At 43.8% G+C, this 24,641-nt stretch overlaps 1 protein-coding gene and 1 non-coding gene across 12 annotated transcripts in view; both read left to right on the forward strand.

Moving 5' to 3' along the window:
* The first annotated feature begins 4,857 nt into the window (after positions 1–4,857).
* ADCK1 (aarF domain containing kinase 1) overlaps positions 4,858–24,641 on the forward strand; it is an 86,181-nt gene continuing 66,397 nt past the window's right edge. For 5 of the 11 annotated variants that reach the window (XR_009958538.1, XM_062577018.1, XM_062577025.1 and 2 more), the window contains exons 1-5: positions 6,165–6,207; positions 7,112–7,145; positions 7,260–7,431; positions 8,093–8,230; positions 12,697–12,780. Coding sequence is in view for 10 of the 11 variants with exons in the window: in XM_062577018.1 (XP_062433002.1) it covers positions 8,105–8,230; positions 12,697–12,780 (210 nt within the window). In the remaining variant the exon portion in view is untranslated. Of the gene's footprint in view, positions 4,920–5,066; positions 5,124–5,145; positions 5,229–5,353; positions 5,434–6,164; positions 6,208–7,111; positions 7,146–7,259; positions 7,432–8,092; positions 8,231–12,696; positions 12,781–24,641 lie in introns of those variants that run through there. The other 6 variants (XM_062577019.1, XM_062577020.1, XM_062577022.1 and 3 more) reach the window with 6 other exon arrangements.
* On the forward strand, positions 23,877–23,949 carry TRNAS-GGA (transfer RNA serine (anticodon GGA)). Its single transcript has one exon. It is a non-coding gene; the product is annotated as a tRNA-Ser (tRNA).

Here is a 24,641-nt window from a genome sequence, read left to right on the forward strand (position 1 = left end):
CTCTGTACCTTTTTTTCCTACTTCAGCACTTTTTACATTTGCAAATGCAGAATTAAATGTTTCATGAAATATCTTCTAACAAATGAAGATGGCAATATGAAGTAATGAAATAATCTATTGTTAATATAAGATATCTGTATGTCTAGCAGTCACACATTGTCTAATAGTCACAGATTTTTTTCCCACATTGTGGGATAAAAATGATCAAAATAAATGATATTCCTCAACTCAGGGGATAAATTATGCCACAGGTAAGATGCTAAACAGTGAGAAAGAAAAGATTTATTTAGATGGAAAGATTCAGCCACATTAGCAACCCCTGCACTTCACATTCGCTTAGGCATTACAGGCAGCATTCAAAAGGAAAAATTACAGCTGAGGAAAAAAGATCAGAAGGTCTATTAGTGCTTCTACAAAAATCTTTAAATTCTTCAAGACATGTCTGGTATGACTTCAGTCATACCTTCAGTCAAGGTATGACTGAAAGGGAGGCTGGTTTAATTTGTGTTATGCTTTGTGGAAGAGCAACATCTCTCAGAAAGGCAAAAATCATCTCATGTACTTCTATAGTACCTTCTAGACTCTACAGTGTTTTGTGAAGTTAATTTTGGAAGCATTCTACTCCCAGCTGGTACACATCCTCTTTTAAAGTGGTGGCCTACTTTAAATTCCCAAAACCTACAAGAGGAAGTGGAGTATCCTTCAGCCACGATCAGCTTTAGAAAAACAAGTGAATGAACTACACATAGAGCAAAGACATTAATTCTCACAGGAAATAATGAAAAAAGGCATATATTTTGATTTGGCAGCTCATCTAAAGCACAGTTTCACATGCAGCACATCACTTTCTGGCATCACGTTCAGACATTGTTCATTACTGACTCAGGACTGAATGACTTAGGGCAATGGGCATGTTTCTTTTGAGAGACGTCTTAACTACATGCTGACTTTGTACAATATGATCTGCAAGAAGGTCCTACTCTAAAACTGGATGGCTTCCAGAGGAGCTCTGAACCTTTCATTGCTGATATAAAGCAAATTCTGTCGATTTCCATTTAAAGTTAGACCAAAAATATGCTGAGTTTGGCCTAGCAAGAGACATGTGGGAGTATGTTAAACTGTTTTGTGGAATTAGCTCTAGGTAAGTCATTTTGTTTCCCAGTTCCCATATTGATTTGCACATCTACCAGCCCTAATACAGTTGTATTTGTAATATTTCTTCTGAACTAACCAGAAAATACTTCAGAAATACAGATACAGTATCAGGGATTTCACTGGGCAGAACCTCAGCTTGTATAAATTGTCATAGCTCCCTTGACTTTCCTAGAGCTATGCTCATTTGGACCTGCAGAGGACCAGAAGATCTGCCTCAAGTATTTGTAGTGGTGATTGTCTGCATAATGATAGGACAGATTCGTGAAGAGGGGCCTGCTGGGATGTGCTGTTCTTTCCACTGCACTAATAGCGATTTCTCCCCCTATCTTTTCATGTCTTTCTGTTAAGCTAGCTCTCTGGGTCCACAAAAATCACCAGATCACCTGCTTTCTGAGACTCTTTTGATCTCTGTCCCTCTTCCCCTTCCCTCTACTGTACTCAAGGAATGTCAGGTATCAGTGACAGTTTTGAGATATCTTCCTATGTTTTTCATCAAAAGGAATCAAGAGAGGTTGATTCCTTGTAGGGAAAGCTGGTGTCCTCTGTTCAGGCAGCCTGACTCTGATGCTGCGGACAGCAAGGCCACAGTCTGTGGGCGTGTTTCAGTATTTCATATTATTCACACTTGGGATGCAAATGTCTTAAAAATCAAAAGGAAATGCTTTTCTTCTGTCATCACAGTTTACGGTAATCTGAGATTTAATTTATTCACCAGTTGAAAGGGAAACAGAAATCAAGCCTGCATCTTTCATTTGAGCCAAGCTCTCTCTGGTGTACTCCTGCACTCTTGTGCAAGAAAAGTACTCTTGCTCCTTACTCACACAAAAGAGCTCTGATCACTCTAATGAGGTGCTGCTTCTAATTATAGAAGGGCTCAGCGCTGGTTACATAACTGCCCAGTGCACTTGGCACATGGCATTGTTATATACAAAAGCCTCTTCTTTTTTTGTCTCCAGACCAGACCCAGCTTCAGCCTGTTTAACTGAGAGCTGTAAGGGACACAATTCATCTGAAGCAATCTCACCTAGATCTTCCAAGATACGCCTGCAAAATCCAGATACTGAACTGCTGCCTTTGCTGGGAAAGCTGCCAACACTTGTGTTCTAGCAGTTAAGGCAGGGGATTAATATCCTGGGCTGCAGTGTTTAGTGTCTTGGGCAGAAACAACATGTGATCAGGAAACGGTGGTAGGGCTGGGGTTATGGGCTCTATTTTGGATTTAGCTATGCAGCAGCATGGTGGCTTCCCCCACTGTTACACGTAGTACCAGCCTCATCCATGGTGATCACAAACTTGCATACCCAGAAATCTTTAGCAAATCTTCCACAGGCTCTAATAGATTCAGGAGCTGGTCTTTTCCCTGTATTTCTAAGCTTATTTTATTCTGTGATTCAGACTGGTTACTTCATGTTCAGCCTGCATTTGTGTCTCTCTTGTTTTCCTAGCTGCCCATATAACACACATCTTCCTCATTTTTTGTTCATCCTGTTTTAACATTGCCTTCTAAACTGCAAATCTTCTTTCCAACAGAGAGTCTTCCCTATATAATTTATTATGGTCCAAGAACCAAGCTGAGATGCTACCCCTGAGATGCTCCAGCCCAATCAGTTCAAAAGCTCCCATCTGTCCAAGAGAGGGAAGAAACCTACAGAGCTATAGCCAGCCTGGTTGTCATATGGCCTGATGCAGCAGCTAGCCCTGTTGGCCCTGTATCCTCAATGTGTTGGCAGAGTAATCACCCTTAACTCTGCCCCTCATAAAAGCTAGATGCTTCGTTTCTCAAAGATACTACTTACTGCTAAGTCTACATCATTCAGACATTTATATTAGTGCCTGCTGAAGGGGATGGAGCAGGATAGTGGGTCAAGCAGGGAAAACAGAGACTGAGCCAGAAATTCAGGAAGCAAAAGGAGAATCCAACAAATATTCCCAATATTATTTTGGTCTTTTAGGAAAATCTTTAATATACCATTGTCTTATGCCCAGGGAGAATGTGCGTAGATCATCTTTACAGCAGTTCTCACAGGGACTGGAATGAAAAAAAAGTTCATCATGGAAGAGAGGCCAATCTTTAGGATTTTTCCTTGAGCACAGTGGCCCAGGTGCTGCTCTTTCTTCTAGGAGCTGGGCCATACTGTGTCTCTTGACACTTTTTTTCTTGTCTCTACCTTTTTGGATGCAACTGTATTCTTGCAAATGTGAATGTAAACAGAGTCAGTGTGGTGATGCCTTCCTGAATCTTTTTCAGTGTTTCCAGATTCCTGTTGGAAACAGTAACTCTCAAAGGATTACTAAGATCTGTTTGGTCTCATTTTGTTTTGATTTCTGGAATCCTTTTAAAGTATTTGTTCCAGAATTAATTGTGGTAGCTCTGTCCTCAACGCCATCCTAAATACTGCCTATTTTCCACCATGGATTCCCAGGTATTATTGAATTTTAGGTTATCTTTATCCAAAAGATATGACTGGAAAACAACATTAAGTTTAATTCTTTTTGCAATAGGCAGGAAGTTCAGTCAGAAGAGCTAAATTTCAAATGGGTCAAAATTTATCATCATTTTCATTTCTCATTGTAAGGAGCTGAAGGTCAGCTGCAGAGAAGCTTTTCTTGATTCTGCAGATATTTCCCTTGTTGCCAACAGCTCTTTTATTCCCAGTGAACTCAGCTGTTGCATTGAATCATTATCTTGGACAGACAGCAGCAATTTCTGAGATATTTATGATCCAAATCTCTTTGGTCTTTGGAATTAGCCCCTTGAATATAAGCTGATATTAGCTATGTATGTGTATTGTCAGATGATAAAAGCTAAGTATAGCTACCTAATTTACACTGTCAATTTACAGTATTTGAGGATCTGACAACAGGATGCTTGGAAGATGATTCTTGCCATGGTGGACAACACTCTTCCCTATTTAACAGGAGCAAGACAATACTGTTCAACTCTCTTTCGAAAGGCCCTATGGTATGCACACTCCCTTAGCCCTGAACACAGACATGGGACTGCTAGCCATGTGCTAAGCCTGTGTAGGTGGCTGTGCGCATGCCTAGTTCTGATGTGTTGCCATAGCCCAGCTAGCAGGTCAAAATGTTTGCAGTGCTCTCGCCAAACCTGCATCTTTCAGAAAAGAGCCATTCTGATTTCTATTCAATAAAAAACACCGAAGTCCCTCCAACACCTCTCACCTCTCCCTGAAATGGAATGCTTTTATATTTATTTTAGTGTTTCAAATGCTGTCTTATGAATTCTGACGCTTATTTATTTATATGCCTTCTCCTTGCTGCAGGGCTTGCAGTGAGAAAACATTAAAATCAAATAAAATATCATATCAATCTGAGTTTTTTTAAGAACACAAAAGATGGGTTTTCCAGGCAAGCATGCTTTGTATTAAGCTTCACTGAGAAAGCTGCAGATTTCTGTTCTTTGTTCTATACTTAAGAGTAGCATGGTGCCCCCTCCTCCCTGGTGCTCACTGCAGATGGTGCTGGAGCACGGGAGCCCGCGAATCTCAACGCCGAGGGGCAGCGTTAGAGCAGCCTGGGGGGCGACGGGTTCGCAGCACCGGCCTGGCTCCCCTCCCTTCTCCTCCCCGTTCTCCCCGTGGATTCGCCCAAGGGCCGGCGCTGCAATCCAGTCGCACGGGCCGTGGCGGCCGCAGACTACAAGTCCCAGCATGCCGGGCGGGGCAGGGCCGTACCATGTGCGAGGCAGGAGGGGAAGGGGACTCAGCTTGCGGGAGAAAAGGTGCCACGGAGCCGGCAAGGCGGTAAGTGTGGACTCTTGAGAGTCAACGAGTCGGAGGGTTGGGACGTGGAGTCACAACCTGCAGAGGGTCTGGCGGGGAGTCGCTGTCCTCGACACCCTTGCACCTGTGGCCGCTGGCAGCCTTGGGCTCCTCGGCGCGGCGCGGCCCCGCGCCTGCCCTTGCCGTGTCCGGTGCTGTCGCTGCCTTAGGGCCGTTGCGGGCGAGGTGGGGCACTTACCCGCGGCGACTTGCTGGGAGCGCAGGGCTAGGGGCGCCACTCGGCGGCTGGGGCGCGGCCTCCGCGGAGGGACCGGCGTGTCGCCTGGGCAGGTGCGGCTCCCCAGGGCGGGACCTGCAGCCTCTTTGGTGGCTGGGCCCCGTGGGGCGGCGGCACAGGATGCCCAGGAGCAGCTCTCGGGGCCCCGCGGTGAGCGGACACGCCTGAAAGGACCCGCGCCGGCCGGGGCGCTGCGCTGCTGCGGGCGGCGGAGAGTGGGTCCCCGGCGGCTTGTGTGGCCTCCCTGTAATAGCAAGGGTATGCTTGAGCCTGGGATGCAAACCAGTTTTGCTTGGACTTCACTGTAGCCCTGGTCTTTGCTCCCTGCCATGGGCCTGGGTGGTAGCTCCTGGCTCCCTGGGTTTGGGTGAGCTGGGATGCAGGCCCAGCCGTGGAGGCATGTTGCCGTGCCTGTTAGCCTAGTGCCAGGCACGCTGCTTCCGGCTCTAGTGGTGGCAAGTTGCAGAGAGATTAGCCCGTGGTCCTTGGGAGAAAGCAGGTCATCCGTGCTCTGTTCTGACTCAGCAGAATGAGAAAAGGAGAGGTGTTCAGCTTGGCTGTAAAGAAAGGATGTGTTATGTGTATAAGTCATGAACTAAGTCAGGTGAAAGTCAAAGAAGCTAGCTCACCTCTGCCAAAGAGGAGCAGGAAGCAATTCATTACATAACTTTTAATAATGAAAGGCAGTTACATCAGCAGGCATATTGCACAGCTGACAGGGTCTTTAAGGTACCCTTAGGGGTGTCAGAATGGCTCATTTACATGGAAAAGACTCCTTGACACCTTATGGAAAACTTTGAAATACAATCGATTCTGGCAGTTCTATTTCTATATCTTATATTGGAGGGTTTTTAAGTCTTCCTTTTCTATTGCTACAACACATTAAGCATGAAAGCAGGAACTTCGTTGCTGTAGAGCTCAGCTGCTCTGGCTGTTTATTTGCTACCTGAAGTTGCCATCTTCTGTTTGTGATGCACATCTGGATGGTATGGCAATAGCTGTGATGTCATGAACTGCAAATTACAGCTTCAGGTAGGAGCAAAATCCAAGAACAGATGGGCTTGCACTCTGCTGTCAAGCAAATTTTTTAAATAGTAATAAAAAAATGAAAGGAAAAATAGAGGCATGTGTTCTTTATTAAAAATGCCACTGTTAACACCTCCTAATTTTCCAATAAATTGAATTTTACAAAACCTTTCAAGGAACAGAAATGTTTAATTAAAAGACTGTTGTGAAAGTGTCTTTTGAAGGACACAGAGGTTATGAGAGATTTTTGTATAAAAGAGTGACAGAGATCAGTCCTCTAGGAAGAAGCTCCAAATTTCTTAGAATACAGTGAGGCAAACGGAGGAGGGCAACCTTCTTTGGGAAGTGTCATTTGGCTTCAGTCATGGCAGCAGGTTTATTTTCTTTGAGTTTCATTTTAGGCTCGGAGGAGTCACAATCAGCTAGAGAGTCCTTCCTAGGGGAGAAGGTGCTGGGGTACTGCACGTTGCTCTGACTTGAACTGACACAGTGCATCTTGGCATCTCGAAGTTAGCTGAAGCTTGTAAGGAAACAATAAAGTTCAGCTAAGGTTCATTTACAGAGAACTTTTGTGTTACATTAGTCTATTTTGGTGATTATGTTCCTGTGAACTGTTTTTGAAAGGCCTGAGCTGTGTCATTGCATTGTGTTTTTTGATCACAAGGTCTCCAGGAGGAAAGATTGACCTTGCTAAAGGGTCACAGTGAGCAGTGGGAAAGTTTCGAAATCAAATCTAAGATTAGTCATGGGGTAAAAGCCTGTCAAGGATGCTCCTGAGAATTTGCAGAGTATGTGAACTGTTCCTCTTGATTCATAGTACCAGCAGACAGACTGGTCAATCAGGCTTTTTATCTAATGATTGTATAAGGGAAAGGAAAGAAGAATTTATCTAATTTGTGATTTTTTTCAGATTTGAATCCTCGAAAGTGGCATAAAGAATCATAGTATGTATCACATGAATTACATGTTTCCATTGTCTTATAACCTGTAAATAATGAATACAGTGCTCAGAAATGCTTGAGTGGGAAATATGTTCATTCTCCACCATCATTTTCCAGAGAAAAAGTGAGCAAGGAGAGAAGTGACATACCCCAGGCCTGTGTTGGGTCTGTGATGGAGCCAGGATTAAGCTGTTGATTCCCATGGACATCCATTCTGCCAGTACAGTCCCAGTCTATGCTGCATAGCATTTGCACAGGATGATGACGATGAACAAGCAAGTCCTGCTTGGTAAATTTGATCAGCTCCTTCCCCCCCCCCCATGCATTTTGTGTGGCTGTCTGCTGCTGATTGCTGTGTCACGTGCAGCCTGCAGGGGTGCATCGGGGGATGCACCGCTTTCTCTCCCGGCACTCACTGGACATTCGTAGTGAGGAGCCTCCACAGGGAGCCTAGCAGTTTCCAACAAGTCTTGGGCTCTCTAATGTTGAAAGAGCTTCCTTTAAACTCTATTTCATCTTCTAGTATTTCCTTAAAAGCCCCACAGGTCATGATACCTTCAGAACACTTGCAGTGAAGAGACAACACATTGCCTTGCGCAGAATTGACTTTTGGTGACCATGTGCTCTCTTGTTTCTCTCCGCCTGTTGTGTCTTCTTTGGTACCATGGACAAATGTTGTGGCTGCACATGATCTAGCACTGTGGAATGCTCTTGAGTTTTTGGCCTCTAGAAGCTGTTGAGTTAGAAATAGTGATGCAATCAAAGCAGAGCAGCTTGTGTTCACTTGCTGCCTGATCACTTGGAGCTCTTGGCTGGAGGCAGTTGCTAGTCGTGAATCATTAGCAGAGCATAAACTAAAACACGGATTGTCAGGTCCCTTGTTGCTCTAAACATGGCATCCCTCTGCCCATCTTCTCATATGTGACTGTTGCTGTTTTGTGTCTTTGCAGGGATTATCAGTCATGGCAAGAAGGGTCTTCAAACTTGCCTCATTGACAGCAGCCACCACTAGCGTCTACCTGTATGTCAACAAGTTCCTGGATCCCAGTGATTTTGGGATTGTTCGTGTGAGCCGGGCCATTGCCACGGTAATTTTTACCTTAGTAACTTGTAGGAGGATTCCAAAGTGTGTAAGAGAATTGAAGAATTGAGAATTGAAGATCACAAGAACTTGGAATTTCCTGCATTCCCTCTCTGCAGTTCCAGTTGGCAGCTGGGCCTGTGAGTTGGAAGAGCAATGAGGAGCTCTTCGAGTTGTTGAGACAGTAGGGAGAAAAGAGGTGAAAGTATAGCAGGAATAGAGCTATCATTTACACATAGAAAGAAATAGAGATACTGGGCTGTAGAGAACTGTCTCTGTGGATTGATTGGGACCTTCAGAACTAGGGCTCACTTTGGGCTCATACTTCCATCAGTCAATTTCCAAGGTCGCCTGCCTGGGTACAGTGTCCTGTTACCTTTGACAGTAAAGTAACCAGACCATCTTGTACAGACCAGATACCATTGTAGATGTCATTTATTACACCAGAACATTTGATTTAAAGGATCATGGTTGTTGTATGAGTATGCTACAGTAGTCATTGCCCTAAGACTGCAAGTATCAGAAGATGGGAGAGAAAGGCAGGTGTTGTGAGGATCGTTCTCAAGGCAAGAATAAAGTGAGGATGGGAGAAGTTTTACTTCTGAGAATGTTGGTTTCCAGATTCCTAAAGTAAACCCTACAGCATCTTCCTAGGCACATGGGTGCATCACCTCTGTTTCACCCTGTGTGGATCACAGCTCCAGAAAACCTGAGAATGGGGACTGTCAGCCAAACAGGTTACAGTCTTCTTGAGGATGCTTACTGATGAATTAATGAGGAGCAGGGAACAAGGTAGGTCAGACACTGTGGAGAGAGCGGGGACCAGTCTTCATATACTTCACTTGCATTATGCATCTGTCACTTCAAGCCACATTCTCTATCACTTACAGGCCCCAGCGCTAAGCAGCTGTCTGCCTGCATATCCTACAGTTTTTAAGCACTTTGTTAATGAGTTTTACAGGGAGCTAGCTCCTGGGGGCAGATGAAATAAGAAGCAAGCTCCGTTCATTGGCTTGAGTGCCATGCATGTATATGTGCAGGCTGCACCATGAATTATGAAGAATGAATACTTGTTTTGAAAGGATGAAGGTGGAAGTAGACTTTAATCTTTCCCTCTTAAAATAAATTCTAAGCTCTGTGCTCTGCCTATGACTGTTAAGGCAGCACTGCGTGGTGGTGGGGAGCAGTTATCTCCCTTTCACTGCAAAAGGAAATGGAGGCATGGAGAGGGAACACAACTTAGTGTGACTGGAGAAGGGTCTGCTCTCCAAGCTGTTAGGGCTCTGTAATATGGGCTTGAGTTCTCTCTGCTTGGCCAGTGTTTCTCAATTTTACTGAAGCCTTTTTTGTGACTACCTTTTGTTTAAGATAAAAATCACTGCACAGTGATGAGGTTGTACAGTCGTTCTGTCTGTGTTTTGCGTGACTGTGAGAGTTTACTCTTCCTGATAGATAAGAAGTAGAGAAAGGGAGATACTCTTTGCTTTAGATGCTGACGTATCTAAAGCCCTGCTTGACTTTCACATCCTCTGTCTTCAGGCAGTTGCAAGTCTGACCAGCACTTCATTGGCCCTGCTCTTACATGCATTAGAGGGCTCTGCACCCATGGCAGCAAGAAGTGACCCCCACAAAAGGCTACCAATGCTCTGTCTTTTATAGGTGATAGCAGTTTTTGCCAGGGCTGCAGCACATGTATATCTGAGTATATGTTTGAAAAGGGAATTTTCTGTTTCTTTTTGAATTCTCTGTTCCCTCTAATGTATGGGACTGTGTATGGTCAGATTGTTCTTGAGAGATTCTTTAGTCCTGCTGCACCAGAGATCTCAGTCTTCCCAGTCTGGGGTCTGTTCTGTGTTGGACAGATGGGGGCCAGCCCTCATGTAAGCAGAGGCAGGTTTCATTCTTCACAGTGGAATAGGGTGGGTGAAACCAACCAAGTATTTAGACATGTTCATTTCTAAGAAGGTCTCAGCTTCTTGGTCTTGCTCTTTTTGTAGATGAAAGCTGAGATTCTTTAGCAAACAAGTGACTTTGGATATTGATGGGATCTACATGGGCCTACAGAGTCTGTCTAGCTGTAACTGGACTCCTAACTCAGATGCTTAACTCAGTTGGACCATATTCAGTGAAAAGCAGGCTGTAATTAAAAAGCTGCAATTCTTAGAGCTAAATTCAGCAGCAACAGATGCAAAAAATTAAGACAAGTTATGATATGGCCTCCCCCCCCCCCCCCCAAAAAAAAAAATCCTCCAGAAAAAAGAACATGTAGGAATCAAAAAAACTGACCTAGAACTGCATTCTCAGGCCCCTAGACAGGTTTCATCTGAGTTTGATCAGAAAGATTTGAGTTTGCTCTTACTTTATCCATGATGGTTCACTTGTCCTTTGCAGAATTTCCTGGGAGAGTTGCTGAAGGAAGTGCTCTAATATACAATTTCTTCTTGAGCCTCAGTTTAGGGAACTGGCATTTGCTAATGTGTGGATAGACAGTTATTCAGAAGGAATGTTGTGCCAGGACCTCACAAAATCTGAGGATAGTTTTAGGAGTGATGGAAAGGGTGTAAGGAGCTGAGAATTAAATGAGGCAAAGTGAAAGCCCACATCTTTGGAGTATTTAACACTGGATTGATAGAAGATCAGTTAAAGAAATAATCTGACATATAATGGGAGGCATTAGATGATGTTGTAGGTCTTTTTATGTCTCTAAGATACAGTCTCACTCTGTAGACAGCACAGATGAGAATTAAGTCTGTGGTCAGGACAGAATCATATTTTAGGCAGTTTCTGTGTTCTGGTAGAGTTAGAAGCCTAGTAGAGCAGTTTTTGCATTTGCTATACTTTTTTGAGGGCACCCCAGTTGTTTTGGAGCACATCAAATGAATGTTGTGTTCTGTAGCTGGAATGTGTCTCAGACACTAGCAGGGATTTGGTAATGTCAGATTTACCTATTAGGTTCATCATAATACTAATTTAATGTTTAAGATTATGATGTAATTAGCAACTGCTTAATTAATTCCTTCTTTGTCTGTAATACAGGCCAATGTGTTAGCTGCTTCTTTTCAAGTTGGAGGTGATAATTATCCTCATGGACCAGAGATAAAATAAGAACCAACTCAAGCCTCCCTCCACTTCACAGTTGTTCTTTGACTTGGGAATATGCTTTGAAAAATTTTTCTTCCAAATGTGTCTTTGTGTAGGTGTGCAGCTCCTTAGTTCACCAGGGGCAAGAGAATCTGAAAAGCCGGAAGAAAAATTTTGTCCTGCTCAGTTTTCAATCCTGAAAATAGGAGACCTAAGCTCCAGAAGGAAAGAGTATGTCAGTTTGAAACTGCTTCCCAGCTTGATCCCCTCTTAAATAGAGGCATCTTTGAGTTTTTGACTGCTTCCCAACTGTTGGTTCCAGCGCCTTTGCCCCAAACCATATTTGATCTGCTTGCCTCTTTGGTCTTCAGGATACTATGATTGTGCTGTGTGCTTTTTTTGCACACTTCCCAGGCTGAGAGTGCAGGGTGGAAGTGGGGCTAGTGTCCCATCGCGGAATGGGATGCAATTGCTCTAGTAGGGAAGTTTTAGGGAAGGTGTCTTTGAATCCAAGTCATGCAAACACTACTTTATGGCAAGGATTTTGACGTTCAAATGATGGATTAGTGGATGAGCTCATCTCTAATCTAGATATACATACCCCTCTCTCTCTGTATGTTTCTATTCCATTTCCTGTCATTCTGACTGTGAAAAGATAGGAACTCTAATCCTAGGATAAAATTGTGGCATTCTTAAGATCCATTTTCAAAAATCTTTAGACACTGAGGAATCTAACTGTATTGTCTGGGGCTATGTCCAGCTAATAAGCTGGATTCCTATTTAACACTTTTGTAATTATGTATCTTTTGCCCTCTTGCCCTTTATGTTGTTGAATATCCCTGGAAGTACTGCTTGTGCTAATTGATGTGCTTGTCATCAGCCTTTCTGTTCCCTGCTGAGCCACCCACCCAGACTGAGCACACTGTGCAGCAGTGTGGTTAGGGAGGTTGGAGATGTGAAGATAAAATGTGGGAGGACTGGTAAGGCAGAAACAGGACTGGATGGCCTGTATTACTAGCAGCTGATCTTATTGTGGAAGCCCCAAACAGCTGACTGAGAATGGGACCCTGCTGTGAAAGGTACTGCACAGAAGTTACAACAGTGCTTTGAACTTCTCTAATGGAGGATGTTGTAGGGGTACGAAGCATTGGTTATTTTTTATAGCTACATGTTAGGTTTCTGCATTGCTTTCTATAGATGGTGAAAATCAGCATTTGAATTCTTGAAGCTATTATTTTTTTTTCATATAATTTAAATACTTGGTTACTGTAAACTCTACTATGAAGCCTAGACTTTGGAGCCTAAGCTACATACATTCTCCTTAATGGAGAGTTAGTTGTTTTGTCCAAGATAACTGCAGAGTTTTCTGACTATTTCTGGTTTCACCTGCAGACAGCAATTATTAGCTATGACTACCTCACCTCGCTTCGGAGTGTTCCATATGGATCGGAGGAGTACGACTTCCTCAAGTCACAGGTAGGTGGTACGACACTGGACTGTGTCCCTCAGAAACCCTGCAAGGCACAGATGTGTTGCTAAAACCACGGCTGTAGAGCAAACCATGAAGCTATTGGCTTTATAGTTCAATATGCCTGCTATGGGGTGGTTGTTAACATCAGAGACAAGTATCTCTGCACATTAGAAAAGATTCTTGCAAGATCTATTGAGAAAGTCCCTCATCAAGAACAGCGACATACAAACAGTGCGTGCCTGGGCCCGTTAGAGATTCAGGTTCTCCATGTATGAGGGGAGATAGGTTTGGGTTCTGATCTGCCCTAATCCTGAGTGCCTGGACTGGATGTGTGGAGGTCAGCTGCTGAGAGGGTCTTGGCAGTGGTTTCTTATCCCACCTGCTGTTTGGTTATCGCTGTAAAATGAAGGTTAAAGGATTTAAGTAGAAGTATGTTTGGGGAGAGATCACTGGAATGAATCAGGCTTATATAAGAACTCTGAAAAAAATCAAAAGTAATTGGGCAAACATTTTACTGCAAGGCTGTCTTTTGCTGTCTTTTGATATAACCAACTAACATGAATAGAAAAAGCATTTCTAGTGAGAAGCAAGATATAAAAGAAAGCACCTCTTCTGTGTTTCTCAGTCCTGTGCTATACTTTTCCTACATTTCACTCTAACCCTGCACTACATTACAACACTTTAGCAGTGAGTAGCATTGTGTTTTAGCTGAGTGCACATCATGTAGCCAGTGTCTCCCTACTATTCCCACTTAGGGCCTCTTCAGAGTTGGAAACAAGACATGTGCTGAATTATACCAGACTGTGCAGTATGTCTGAAGTAAGGTCTTTAACCTCATTTCCCTTCTTAGTGAGTGTAGGATTCAGACCATTGGTGTAGCTATAATGCATGGGATAGTGTTATCCAGGGCCTCGCAGAGTGGAGAGACTCTGAAGATGGAAACAGTGGTGGGCCTAGGCTTATGTTTGACCAGTGGGCTCCATTTCATGCCTTGTACCAAGGCCTGCACCAGACATGCTGATTCAGGCCTTGTCTAGAGATAGGAATCTCTGGCATTGGGCTCCAGCATGCTTTAGTACCCTTCTGGCAGGGAATCAACATCATCAGCACTGTCTAAAGATGTGAAGTTGTTCTACTGTCTCGTCCCAGGTGAGTGGCACTGTTGCCCTAGCTGAACTGAGGATAAATGCACTAGAGTCTAGAGCTTCATGTTCTGTCTACCTAGGTCTCTGCAACCTCTGTAAGCACTCCAGGGGCACTCAGGCCTATGGCTTCTCTTCATAGTTGGTGACTAAGAGAGTCTGAAAATCTTGGCCAACTGTGGGACTCTTTAAAGTCAGTGGAATGAGTAGGAGAGTTCTTGTTGGGCTAGGGTACTAGAATAAATCCACTGCAGCAAGCACTGATTACCTCCATTCCTGACAGTCTCAGTTCTGATGATTGTGAGCTTCCCGATGTAGAACAGATCTCTCTCAGGCAAGTTTGGCAAAGTAAGCTGTACAGCGCTGATCTGGACTGTTGTGTGGATCATAAACTTCTAGACTCCAGAGCTGTCAGTCTGGCACTTTTAATGGCTCCAGAAGTCTATTAGGAAGCTTGTACCTATGAAATCTGTTTTGCAGAAGGGCTGTTTGTAGCTTTCTTGTGTGAAGCCCAAGTTATGAAGTTGCTGGTACTTGTCATTTGAAAGTGGTTCCCAGTAGCCCTTGCAAATTTCTGAGCTTTTGCTGTATGTCTCTATGGTGTCATTAACATCTGTCATCCAGGTTTTGATGGTTTGTCAATTCATGCTCCAGGTAGCCAGAAAGACCTTATTTGCTGGCACTGCCCAGAGCTGTGCTCTCCCTGCTTGGCAGCCAAGACAAGCTGAGTCAGCCTCTGCAGGTGGCAAAGATAGTGACTAGCACAACATGTCAGCGTGACACGAGTGCGCTCTTGTGGCATGGCCAATGCTATCCCTGAGCCTTTGGCTACATGAAGAGAATGGAGCTGGGAAGTAAATAGGAGGATGTAAGCACAGGCATAGCATAAGTTGGCAAAAATGTTCAGTATGTTGAGGCCTGTCCTGCTGTTGGCACCTGTTTTTGAGGGACACCACTCAGCCCGACACTAGCAGAGCTCGTGGGCTCCCCAGCAATATCACTGCAATGCTTGTGCTTGCAAAACATTGACTTGACAGGGGAGAATAACCTCTGTGTTTAGAGATTCCTTTAAGTGGGCCTAGAGAATAGCATGCCAAACCCTTTGTCTCAGCGCAGCTCCAAGTGGATGGCATTCAAGTTTTTACCATCTTGCAGCTCTTTCAAAAATCTCTGGGAGCTGAGTTTGTTGAGTTTGGACCAGTTACTTCAATGTGAGAAGTTCTACCACTGGAGTGGGTATTAAAGATTAGTCACTGGATGGATCAACAGGATGTGATTGTCCCTCTCAAGAGTATGCTATGTGTGGAGGATACTTATCAGATGCTGCTTGTACCTTCTTCTGACTTGAATACATCTTTTGTGCTCTCAGGCATTCATTGTACTTCTTGGCTTTCAGTCCTTCTAGTGAGGTCAAATTAACTTCCCATTCATATGGTGAGAGTTTCAAATTTTCTTTTAAATATGTATATGAATTGGTTACTGATTTCCACCCTCATTTTGATTCTGGGCTTAGACCATGGATTCTTTTGGGAAGGGACTTGGAGACCCTGGGATGCAGATAGTGCCTGCAGGTCTGGATGCAGCTACTTTGCCTCTGCCTCTGGTGAGGGACATGGTGCAGCTGCATGTGTGACTGGGTCAGGCTTGCTACTGGGAGAGGAAAAGCAGTCCTTTCTGTGTATCTTCTCCTGGTACTCAACACCCTGATAGGTGCTACTCAAACGCAAATGATAGTGTTAAACTCACTCGCCAAGAATTCCTAGTCAAATGTTAAACTGGAACCTCCAAATTGCTCACGGGCTCAGACAGAAGATAGGAAACCTCAATGGCAGCACCAGTCTCTGAGTCTGTAGGGGCCAAACAGTGACATAGTTATTAGGAAACAGTTAAATAAAAAGCAGATTAAAGGGAAATGAGTTCCCCAGGGACTCTTAGCCAGGTTCCCACTTAGATCTAAGGATACCTCTTTGATCTTGCTCTGTTTTTCTGTCTCACATGGGCCACTTCTGTTTCTAATGCTCTCAGCCAGACAGTTCTCAGCGTCTTTTTGTGGTCAGCAGATCAGGTGAGTATCTATTACTTTCCATGAGGAGCTGGAATTTTGCTCTGTGTCCATGGGGTTTGGTAGTGTTGGCTTGGTGCTTGTGCCTGTCTCTGCCTCTCCCTTCAGTCAGGAGATGGGGAAAGCCACCTTCATGATGGCACTCACAGCCCTTCCTCAGCAACTATAGGAGGAGGGGGGGAAGAGATTTTATCATTTCCATTTCTGCCACTGCCTGTAACAGGGGTGTACCTGCTCAAATAGCCATGTTTTATGCCCTTTCCAGCACTTGTCTTATTTCACCACAGGTGGCTGGACCACATGGGTAACTTGATCTTTTTACTGAGTTAGGGAGCTGCCCTTTTCCCACATATGATGGTAATGCCTATATCATAATGTGAAAGCCAGTGACAACCATTGTTAGCCTCAAGACATTGGATGCTTTCTAGGATGCCTGTAGATCCTATGTTAGCAGCACTTGAGGAGATCTGAGCTTTCCTGGCTTCACATCTGGTTCATTAAATGATCCTGACCATCTATACATGTGTAAGCTTGGGCATTTCTTCCTGCTTTTGCCCTGCTTGTAATGTGGATTAGAGGAGAAATGAGGACAGTGCACTCAGTCCCGTTTCCCAAACTCGACATTTCTTACTTTGTCAACAAACCACTTTGTTCTGCAGAAGGCCACGTATCTCTCAAATTCTTCTGCCTCCTGAAGTGGTTTGTCTCTCTAATCTCAAGTCAGCCTACTCTGTGACATTTCCAGTGTGCCTCTTATCATTGGTACTTGACTTTGGCACCTAGATCTCTTGGCACTTTGAACATTGCTGGCATCAGTTTCTGCTGATCCTGCTGTCAGGAGGTATCTCACTATATACACTTTGTTTAAGGGCTGGCATCAGTGGACTTCTAAGTTGTCATCATAGGAAGAAGATTCCATTGGGTCATCTTGCACATTTCAGCTGTAGTGAGCATAGCTGCAAATCTTGAGCAAGGCATTGCTTTTGTTGTGTTCTTATGTAAGACAAAAGATTGCTGCTGAGAGTGTGGATAATGGTATATTTTTAATGGAGGGAAGATATCAAGGAGAGAAAGGATCTCTTGTCAGGGTGTCTCAGGAGACAGTAAGAATCTGTTCTTGAGTTAACTATGTTGGCTATAAAATTTCTTTGTCAGGGAAAAGCCATTTGGGGAGGTTAATTAATGTTCCTCCTTTTGAGAGCAGAACTAGGATATTTTCCTCACTCAAACTCCTGGTTACTGGGCTGTCAGTACCTGGGCAATTATTTGAAAACTGCAACCTTATGCCATTATTGTACAGAATATGTTTTCTTGCTCCTGAGGGGCTCTTCTCAGCATATGTAGCATTTGCTTCTCACAGTGAGGTGTGTGTTTTCAAAAGAAAGCTTTGTTTCACAACCATATACTTGCCTGACTGAAGGAGCCTGCTGCCTCTGAAAAGAAGATGCGTGGGTGTACATGTGTTTTTCAAAAATAGCCTGCAATTTCTGAATAGTTCAGACTAGCGAAAGAGACTGTGCCTTTGGCCCTCCCTCGTGATTCACCAACACTATGTACCTTAAATAATAGGAAGCAATGTCCTAAAATAGTTTCTTCATGATGAAGCTGGACTGTGTCTGCAGAGAGAAATCCCTGGGAGCTCTCCATGGCCCTCCTGCAGAAAGGCAACTCTGAGTTGGGACTATGGGCTATTCTACTCTGCAACGGCTTCAGGAACAGGAGTTTCTCAGAGAGAAGTTCCCTATTAATGTATTTCTTCTAAAAGCTGAAGGAGGTGGTTATTTCTGCCTCTGCAGCCTCTGTCAGCTGTTCTTCCCCTTTGCAATGCAGTGCATGCAGTGGTGGTTTTCTTTGGCTGTGCTTCAGTCTGTGATGAACTGGAATGAGAAGAATCAAATGAGCTTCCTATGAGACACTGAGTAGCCGTTAGGTGGCAGTGACTATCTGTCACCAAGCTGAATGGGTACCAGGAATAGAGAGGTGAAAAGCTTCACAGTCCATCCACAGTCCCTGAGCTAAGCATAGGAGGTTGCCCTATTATGTGCTCTCCAGGATATCTCTTCATCTAAAAGGCGTGGTCATTGTGAATGCAATCTAAAAAAGCTACTAGTAGGGCCAGCTGGTGGTTTGATGACTCTACATTTGAGCACTGCTGTCTGGCAAACTTCCTGCCAACACATAAAGCATGAAAGCTTTGCATTGAAAACATATAATGAGCTTCAAAATAAATTTTGTAATTATAAGACACTTCCTTTTCCTCCTTCTTTCTAGAGTGGTATCAACTGAACAATATTATGGCCATAGCATCTCTAGGTTTTACTTTTGTAGCATTGGGAATGTCTACTCTTTGGAATGTGTGCATGCGAAGCAGGATATTCTTCAGTCCTCTACAGTGATTTTTTCAGAGAAATGAGCCATCTCACTGTGACATTTTTGGAGGAGGAGGAAGGAGAGAAGTGAGGGGATATAGGTGTTGTCTCATTTATTTTGTGCTTTTCTTCCTGGCCATACACTTTCATCTCTAATACAGGATTTCTCAGGAGGTTGAAGGCCTGAGAAAAGATGGAAGGAAATGGGAAGAAAGTGGGAATTGCTTAGGATGCTACTGTAAGTAAATTAAGGCTGGTCCCATTGACTTTGAATCCCCATATAGGGTTGTTATGGTAATGAAAGACTGAGTAGTTGTGACCTCCTGGCTGGTTTATGAAACTTGATTGTTAAAGGCCAGCTATAAAATCACTAGAGCTGACAGGTAATCAGTGTTTTATCTATTTTGAAAGTAGGAAGATAGCTGGCTTGAGAATTGTAATCATGTTATCTGAGACGTGGAGAAGTAGGTACGTAAAACATTAAGTTGCTGATAAAGACACATTAGTGCTTGCAAGGGTAAACTGAGTTTCTCAAATATTACGTGTTGTTTGTCCTTTGAGTCCCTAACAAGACCAATATTGTGGATTCTGTTCCTCTTCCAAAACATACTGTAGTCAGCTTGCAATAAAACTCCAGCCTAAAGGACAGGTTAGGAGTACAGAAATGTAAAAACAGGGATGAAAAAAATGGTTGTGCATACAGAGGATATTTCACATATCAGGCCAGGTTGGAATTGTAAAGCAGAGCTGAATACTGTAGATTTGCTCTGCTAAACCAGTGACCTTATCACATTCTCCCTAAAGTGTATCTGATAAAAGAATGTACTGGAGGTACTGGAGGGTAACGCACAATTATCTTACCTGTCAAGCCAGTGTCTTTATTTAATCTGTTAAGTCAGTATTGAGGGAATTGCTGCAGTGGGCAATGTCTTGCAAACACTTCTCTGAAGTTTCTGACAGTGCTGAGGGCATCTTAGTGGGTTCCGGGCAAGCCTTCATACTTACATGGGACCTACTCAGTTTGCACACTTGATGAAAAGATGCTCCTAAAGGGAACTCTGGTCTCCTCTATCCAGAGTCTGAGGGTCAGGCAGGGCTTTGCCAGGCCAGGCTGGGTAAGCCTCAAGGACTAGGAAAAAGGAAGCTATGTTCTCTGGGTTGGAGCAGCTGTGCACCTATACGCAATAAATCAGCTCAGCTGCTTTAGTTCAGAGACACAACAAAATGTATGATTCAGTGCCAGGCTTTGCAGCTAGCCCTTACGTTATTGATTAGGGAAATTGTTTGGAGGCTCTGCCTAGATATCTGTTGATCTTAGCACGTGTCTGCATTTTTGTACATCCGGACAGGCACATCATGTAGATGTGTTCCTGTGTGTTCAGGGTGTGACTGATTCTGTTGAAATAGCCACTTCCAAGAAAGAATCAAAGGTTCAAAGTTGGCTTCAGAGGAAGAGAATGGGAATAACATATACTGCAAGCCTAGTTAAGCCTAGTTTTGGTCCCGTGGAATTGGTTTGAGGTTTCTCTTTTTCTTCTTTTTTTTTTTTTTCTTTTTTAAAGTCCTGTTTTAGGACTATAAATTCTGCTGATGGTGTACTATTCAGCTTGCTTCAGCTTGTTTTTGTCAGTGTACTGAGTTGATGTGACTTGGAAGGGACCCACAGGGAGCAGATATACATAGTGACAAGGGTCATCTTTATACAGCCTCCACTCTGTTCCTAGTTCCATTTCAACTATGAATCTGCCCATGAGGCTGCACATACACACCTATGTACCATGCTTTCTGAACATTTTCTGCAAAGCCTGGATCCATTTACTGTCTTGCCAGCTTTGCTGAATATAGAGGTAAATTCACTGAAAAGGTCACTAGCAGTTTTTATTTATTTATTTATTTATTAAAAAAGCAGCTCCTAAAGTGTCCTTACTGCCCCTGCAGTTTTTGTTTGAAAAGGTATTGATTTTGGTTTGTCTGTCAACTGTGTTAGTGTGCAGCCTGTTTCTTATTGTAGGGCTGCTTTGGAGAGTTGCTCACTGTTCTTTAATTTTGTTTATTGTGTTTTTTTGAGGTATTAGGCACTGCTGTTGTCCCTGAACATGAGTAGGTTTTTGCAGGATACTGAAGGGCAGCAGGCTTTGCACTCCCTTTGTTTATTGTAGGATTTCTGTGAGAGGATAAGTAAGGAGATGCGCTTCCCTCCCTGGGGCCCTTTCCTTTTGTTCACAGTCAGACAGCAGGGTCAGTGGAGCCCAGCAGGAGCTGTTTAATCTCTTCCGTGCTCTAGTATTGCCTGCTCTGTCTCTCCTCTCCCTTCATGTCACTTTCCCTGCTTCTACTTCTTGCAATAAGCCATGGCTTTGCTGTGGCAGAGTCTGAATTGAGAGTTATTCACTGCCCGTGTATGGAGTGATGATCCTTGACTGAGCAGCAGGGTTATAATGAAATGTTGGCCCCTAAGCCAAGGGAGTGAGAAATGGGTCTGATAAAGGTCCCCCCTTACACAGTAAGGCTGTCAGCTGGAAACATGGGGTTTGCTCGCTGTGATCCAGTGCTTGTATGCTCTACGTGCTTAAAGTTGAGAGATGTCTGCAACCTGATGCATGTTAAGGGTCTTAAGAGTTGTACCAGCTCCTGCCTCCCTGACTAGCGGGGACTAGATCCTTCCTCAGCTTCCCTTAGCCTCTACTGGCCTCAGACGCCACAGGCTAGGGACTGAATCTTTATGAGGGAAAGGTGATGCTTGATGCTTGAACCTGCAGCTTCGTTTTAGGGTAGCAAGAACTTCGTAACATGGCTCAGGACTAAGCACAACACAGGCAGAAGCAGTGTCAGCTTCACACGCATACCTTTTCTGGTAAATCCCTGTCTGGATGCATGCATCTTCCTACACTAGCACTGTCTGGCTGACCTCTTTTCACAGACATTGCCATCCTAGGCCCAGCCTGAACCATCTTCCTGCTCTACTGACACGCCTCCACCATGCCACAGCTCTGCCTTTACCTCAGCCCTGGCTGCAGCCCCTCTGGCCCCTGCAGTACTGTTGTCAGTTTGGGCAGAGATTAACCCCCCTGGTAATGTGCTCATTAGGAACTCATGTCAAAGACTTGCCAGGATCTTAATTTTCTGAGCAAAACAAGATGCATGCCCTGAGTGGATTCATCCCTATCTCCAGGCAGGACAACTCTCCCAGTCTGGCTTTGCAAGCTTGTGTCATGGGCAGCCAAGCCAGCAGACTTCCCATTCCCCTTCCCAGTCCCTCTCTGGAGTAGAATTGTCAGTGTTAACAGAGCTTGGTTCTCACCTGGAGGGATGAGCATCACAGTGCATGTGCCTTAGCTTGTTTCTTGGAGATCCTACTCCAGAACTGGTTGAATGTCAGGTTCCTTAGCATGTCAAAATCTGATGAGTTCACAGCCCAAGAAATTCTTCCATTTGCAAACAGCCTGGAAACCTGTTAAATTTAATGTGAATATTGAAAGACTAATGTAGGCAAGCGTTTTTTATTTGTAGGATATTAAATTTAAAAAAAGCAACAGCAAAAAAGACTAACTCTCTTCTTTTGCTTTTAGGCTTCTTTATTTAAGAAAATCATTGAAATTGTGGGACATACGTGCAACTATTGAAAGCAGGTTCTTTTAAATAACTATAAAAAACTGTTCACTGCTTGTCATTGTTGGACACATGCAGTTAATTGAAAAAGAAGCGATGTATAGAAAAGACCCCCCCTGAACTCGCACCCCAGTGGCAGATGCTGCCCCTTCCACTTACGTTGCTCAACAAATTTCATCTCAAGATGGTAGATGAATTCTCAATTGCAGTATGCCTAGTAACTAACCACACTGTAATTCCAACGTGCAGTACTGTCTCCCACCATCAGAAGGGAGTGGAAAAGGTGCTGCATTTTGTTGATGGTTGAACATTTGTTTTCCTCCTCATTTTGACACCAGAGGTTGTTGCCATTCCTAAAATATTCTCTTGCTACCATTACAAAGCAACTTCAGGGACAAATTAATTATGAAGACTCTTGTTATGACAGATTAATAAGCCAATGGCAGAGATTTCTTTCTCTTTTTTTCAGATAAATGAACAGTAAAATCTAACAGCTTCCAGATAACAGCTAGAAACATGTGTTTCTCTGTAAGCCAAGATGTAGTTTGTTGGAGATGGGGGGCTTCACAAAACTAGGAATAGAGTATAGAGAATGTTTCCATACTTGCTTTTAGAGCTTTTGCTTTCCCAGTATCATGTGCCAAAATGAGCTTGGGTGTGCATATTGCCATATGGAGGGGAGGTCTTCATGGTTCTGTTGCTGAGAGTTGGTATTGGACCAATGTCTTCTGTCTGGGACATGACTGAGCAGTGTTGTAAAGGTTTAGGAGTAAGGAATACTGAACTTAGGATCTCATGGATTTTAGGAGAAGCCATAAAGTCATAATCTGGATTGCTTTATGGCCATTAAAGGGTATCCTGGGCCAGGGATGTCAGATGTCCCTGGTGTGCTGGTTGAGTTCCAAGTGGCTGATGATGTTCTGCCTGTTGTGTCCCCCTGGAAGTTGTAGAGTTTCCACACATATTATTTCTGTGGAGTGCTCACTAGGGGTTGTTGTGATATGGCCCAAAGACTTCCTCTGATGCAGGTGTTGAGACATTCTGCCTCCCTGTGGCTGATGTGTTCTATCAAAGCCTTAGACAGTAGGCATTTGAAATATCTGAAGTCTTTGGGACTACCCATGGTGTTGCATTTTGCCAGCAAGGTCTGATTCTTTGGAGAATCTTTGTCAGTTTTTCCCAGGGAGCATTATTTTTCTGTCAGCTTTTGTGCTGATTGTCTTTGTGATAGGCCTTTTTTCTTGAGCTTGCCGTTTACCTTCTAGCCAATATTAGAAACTGACTATCTTTCATCTAGTCTGTTGAAGAAGATTGTCGCTTGCCTGTCGTCGTCACTCATCTTTGGTGTTTACACTTGCTTTTTCTTGTCCGGCATTAACTTCTTACACCAGATTCTCTCCATTTTTACAAAGCACTGGAACAGGTTGCCCAGAGAGGCTGTGAATCTCCTTCTCTGGAGATACTCAAAACCTGCCTGGGTGTGATCCTGTCTAACATGCTCTAAGTGACCTGCTTGAGCAGAGGGGGTTGATGATCTCCAGAGGTCCCTTTCAACCTCAACCATTCTGTGAAACGATCCCATGCAACGTGCTGTAAGTGCCCGTACTTGAGCAGGGGGGTTGGACTAGCTGATCTCCAGAGGTCCCTTCCAACCTCCTCTGTTCTGTGTGTGTGTGTGTGAAAGAAATACTGACCTTGTTCATGTAAGACTGAAACCTCTTGATTCTTAGATGGATTCTTTTGTTTTTTAAACTCTGGCAAGCGCTGCCGGATTGGCAGTTTTCTCTTTGGAGAAGTTGTAACTGGGTAGTGATAGAACAAGTTTTTTTTAACTCTACCCATTGGGGTGCTTGCACAGGTGATTAGTAGCAATCAATATCTTCTATAGCAAAAAAAGATCCATCTCAGACCTTCATCTGACTCAAGTAGCTCAGCTGGGAGAGCGTTAGACTGGAGATCTAAAGGTCCCTGGTTCAAGCCTGGGCTTCAGCAAGGGAAGGTCCTTGTTACTCCTTCTCTGGAAATATTCAAAGCCCACCTGGATGCAACCCTGTCTAACATGCTCTAGGTGACCCTGCTTGAGCAGGAGGTTGGACTAGATGATCTCCAAAGGTCCTTTTCAACCTTACCGATTCTATGATAAAGTGCCTTTTATGCTATGCGTAGTGACTTCTCTGGGAGGGTGGAGGAAATGAGTTGGAATATTCTTCCACAGGCAGTGGAGCAGAAATCCATTTAAAAATATCCTATGTTGAATGACTGTTAATACAGTATTTACTAGTCCTTTGACTGTGGTTGGGATAGGTAACCTAGAGATGAAGGCTTTCTATGCTTTTTCTTGTTGGCTGTGTGCCCAGCTCCCCATGCAATGATAATATTTTATGTTGTACCCCTTTTAAGTAAAATATCAGCTGGTAATGAGTCTGCAGGTGGAAGGACATTCCATTTTCTTGAAGTTAGACAAGATGTTCAGCAGCTTTACTGACTGTTTTACTCTAGTTTCTTATTTGACATTTACAAATGCAGCATCCTAGACTTGTGAATGATACTCATTCATCTCTTAGATGAGTAGGAAAACGCAGAAACTGGTGATGGAAAGGGCAAAATGTTTAATACATAAATGTATATACAGATGATCTCAATTTCATTTCCTTCACCATCTGGATGAGCCACAGCCAAGTGCG

Source organism: Rhea pennata, chromosome 5, assembly GCF_028389875.1.
Source record: "Rhea pennata isolate bPtePen1 chromosome 5, bPtePen1.pri, whole genome shotgun sequence".
Classification (NCBI taxonomy): domain Eukaryota; kingdom Metazoa; phylum Chordata; class Aves; order Rheiformes; family Rheidae; genus Rhea; species Rhea pennata.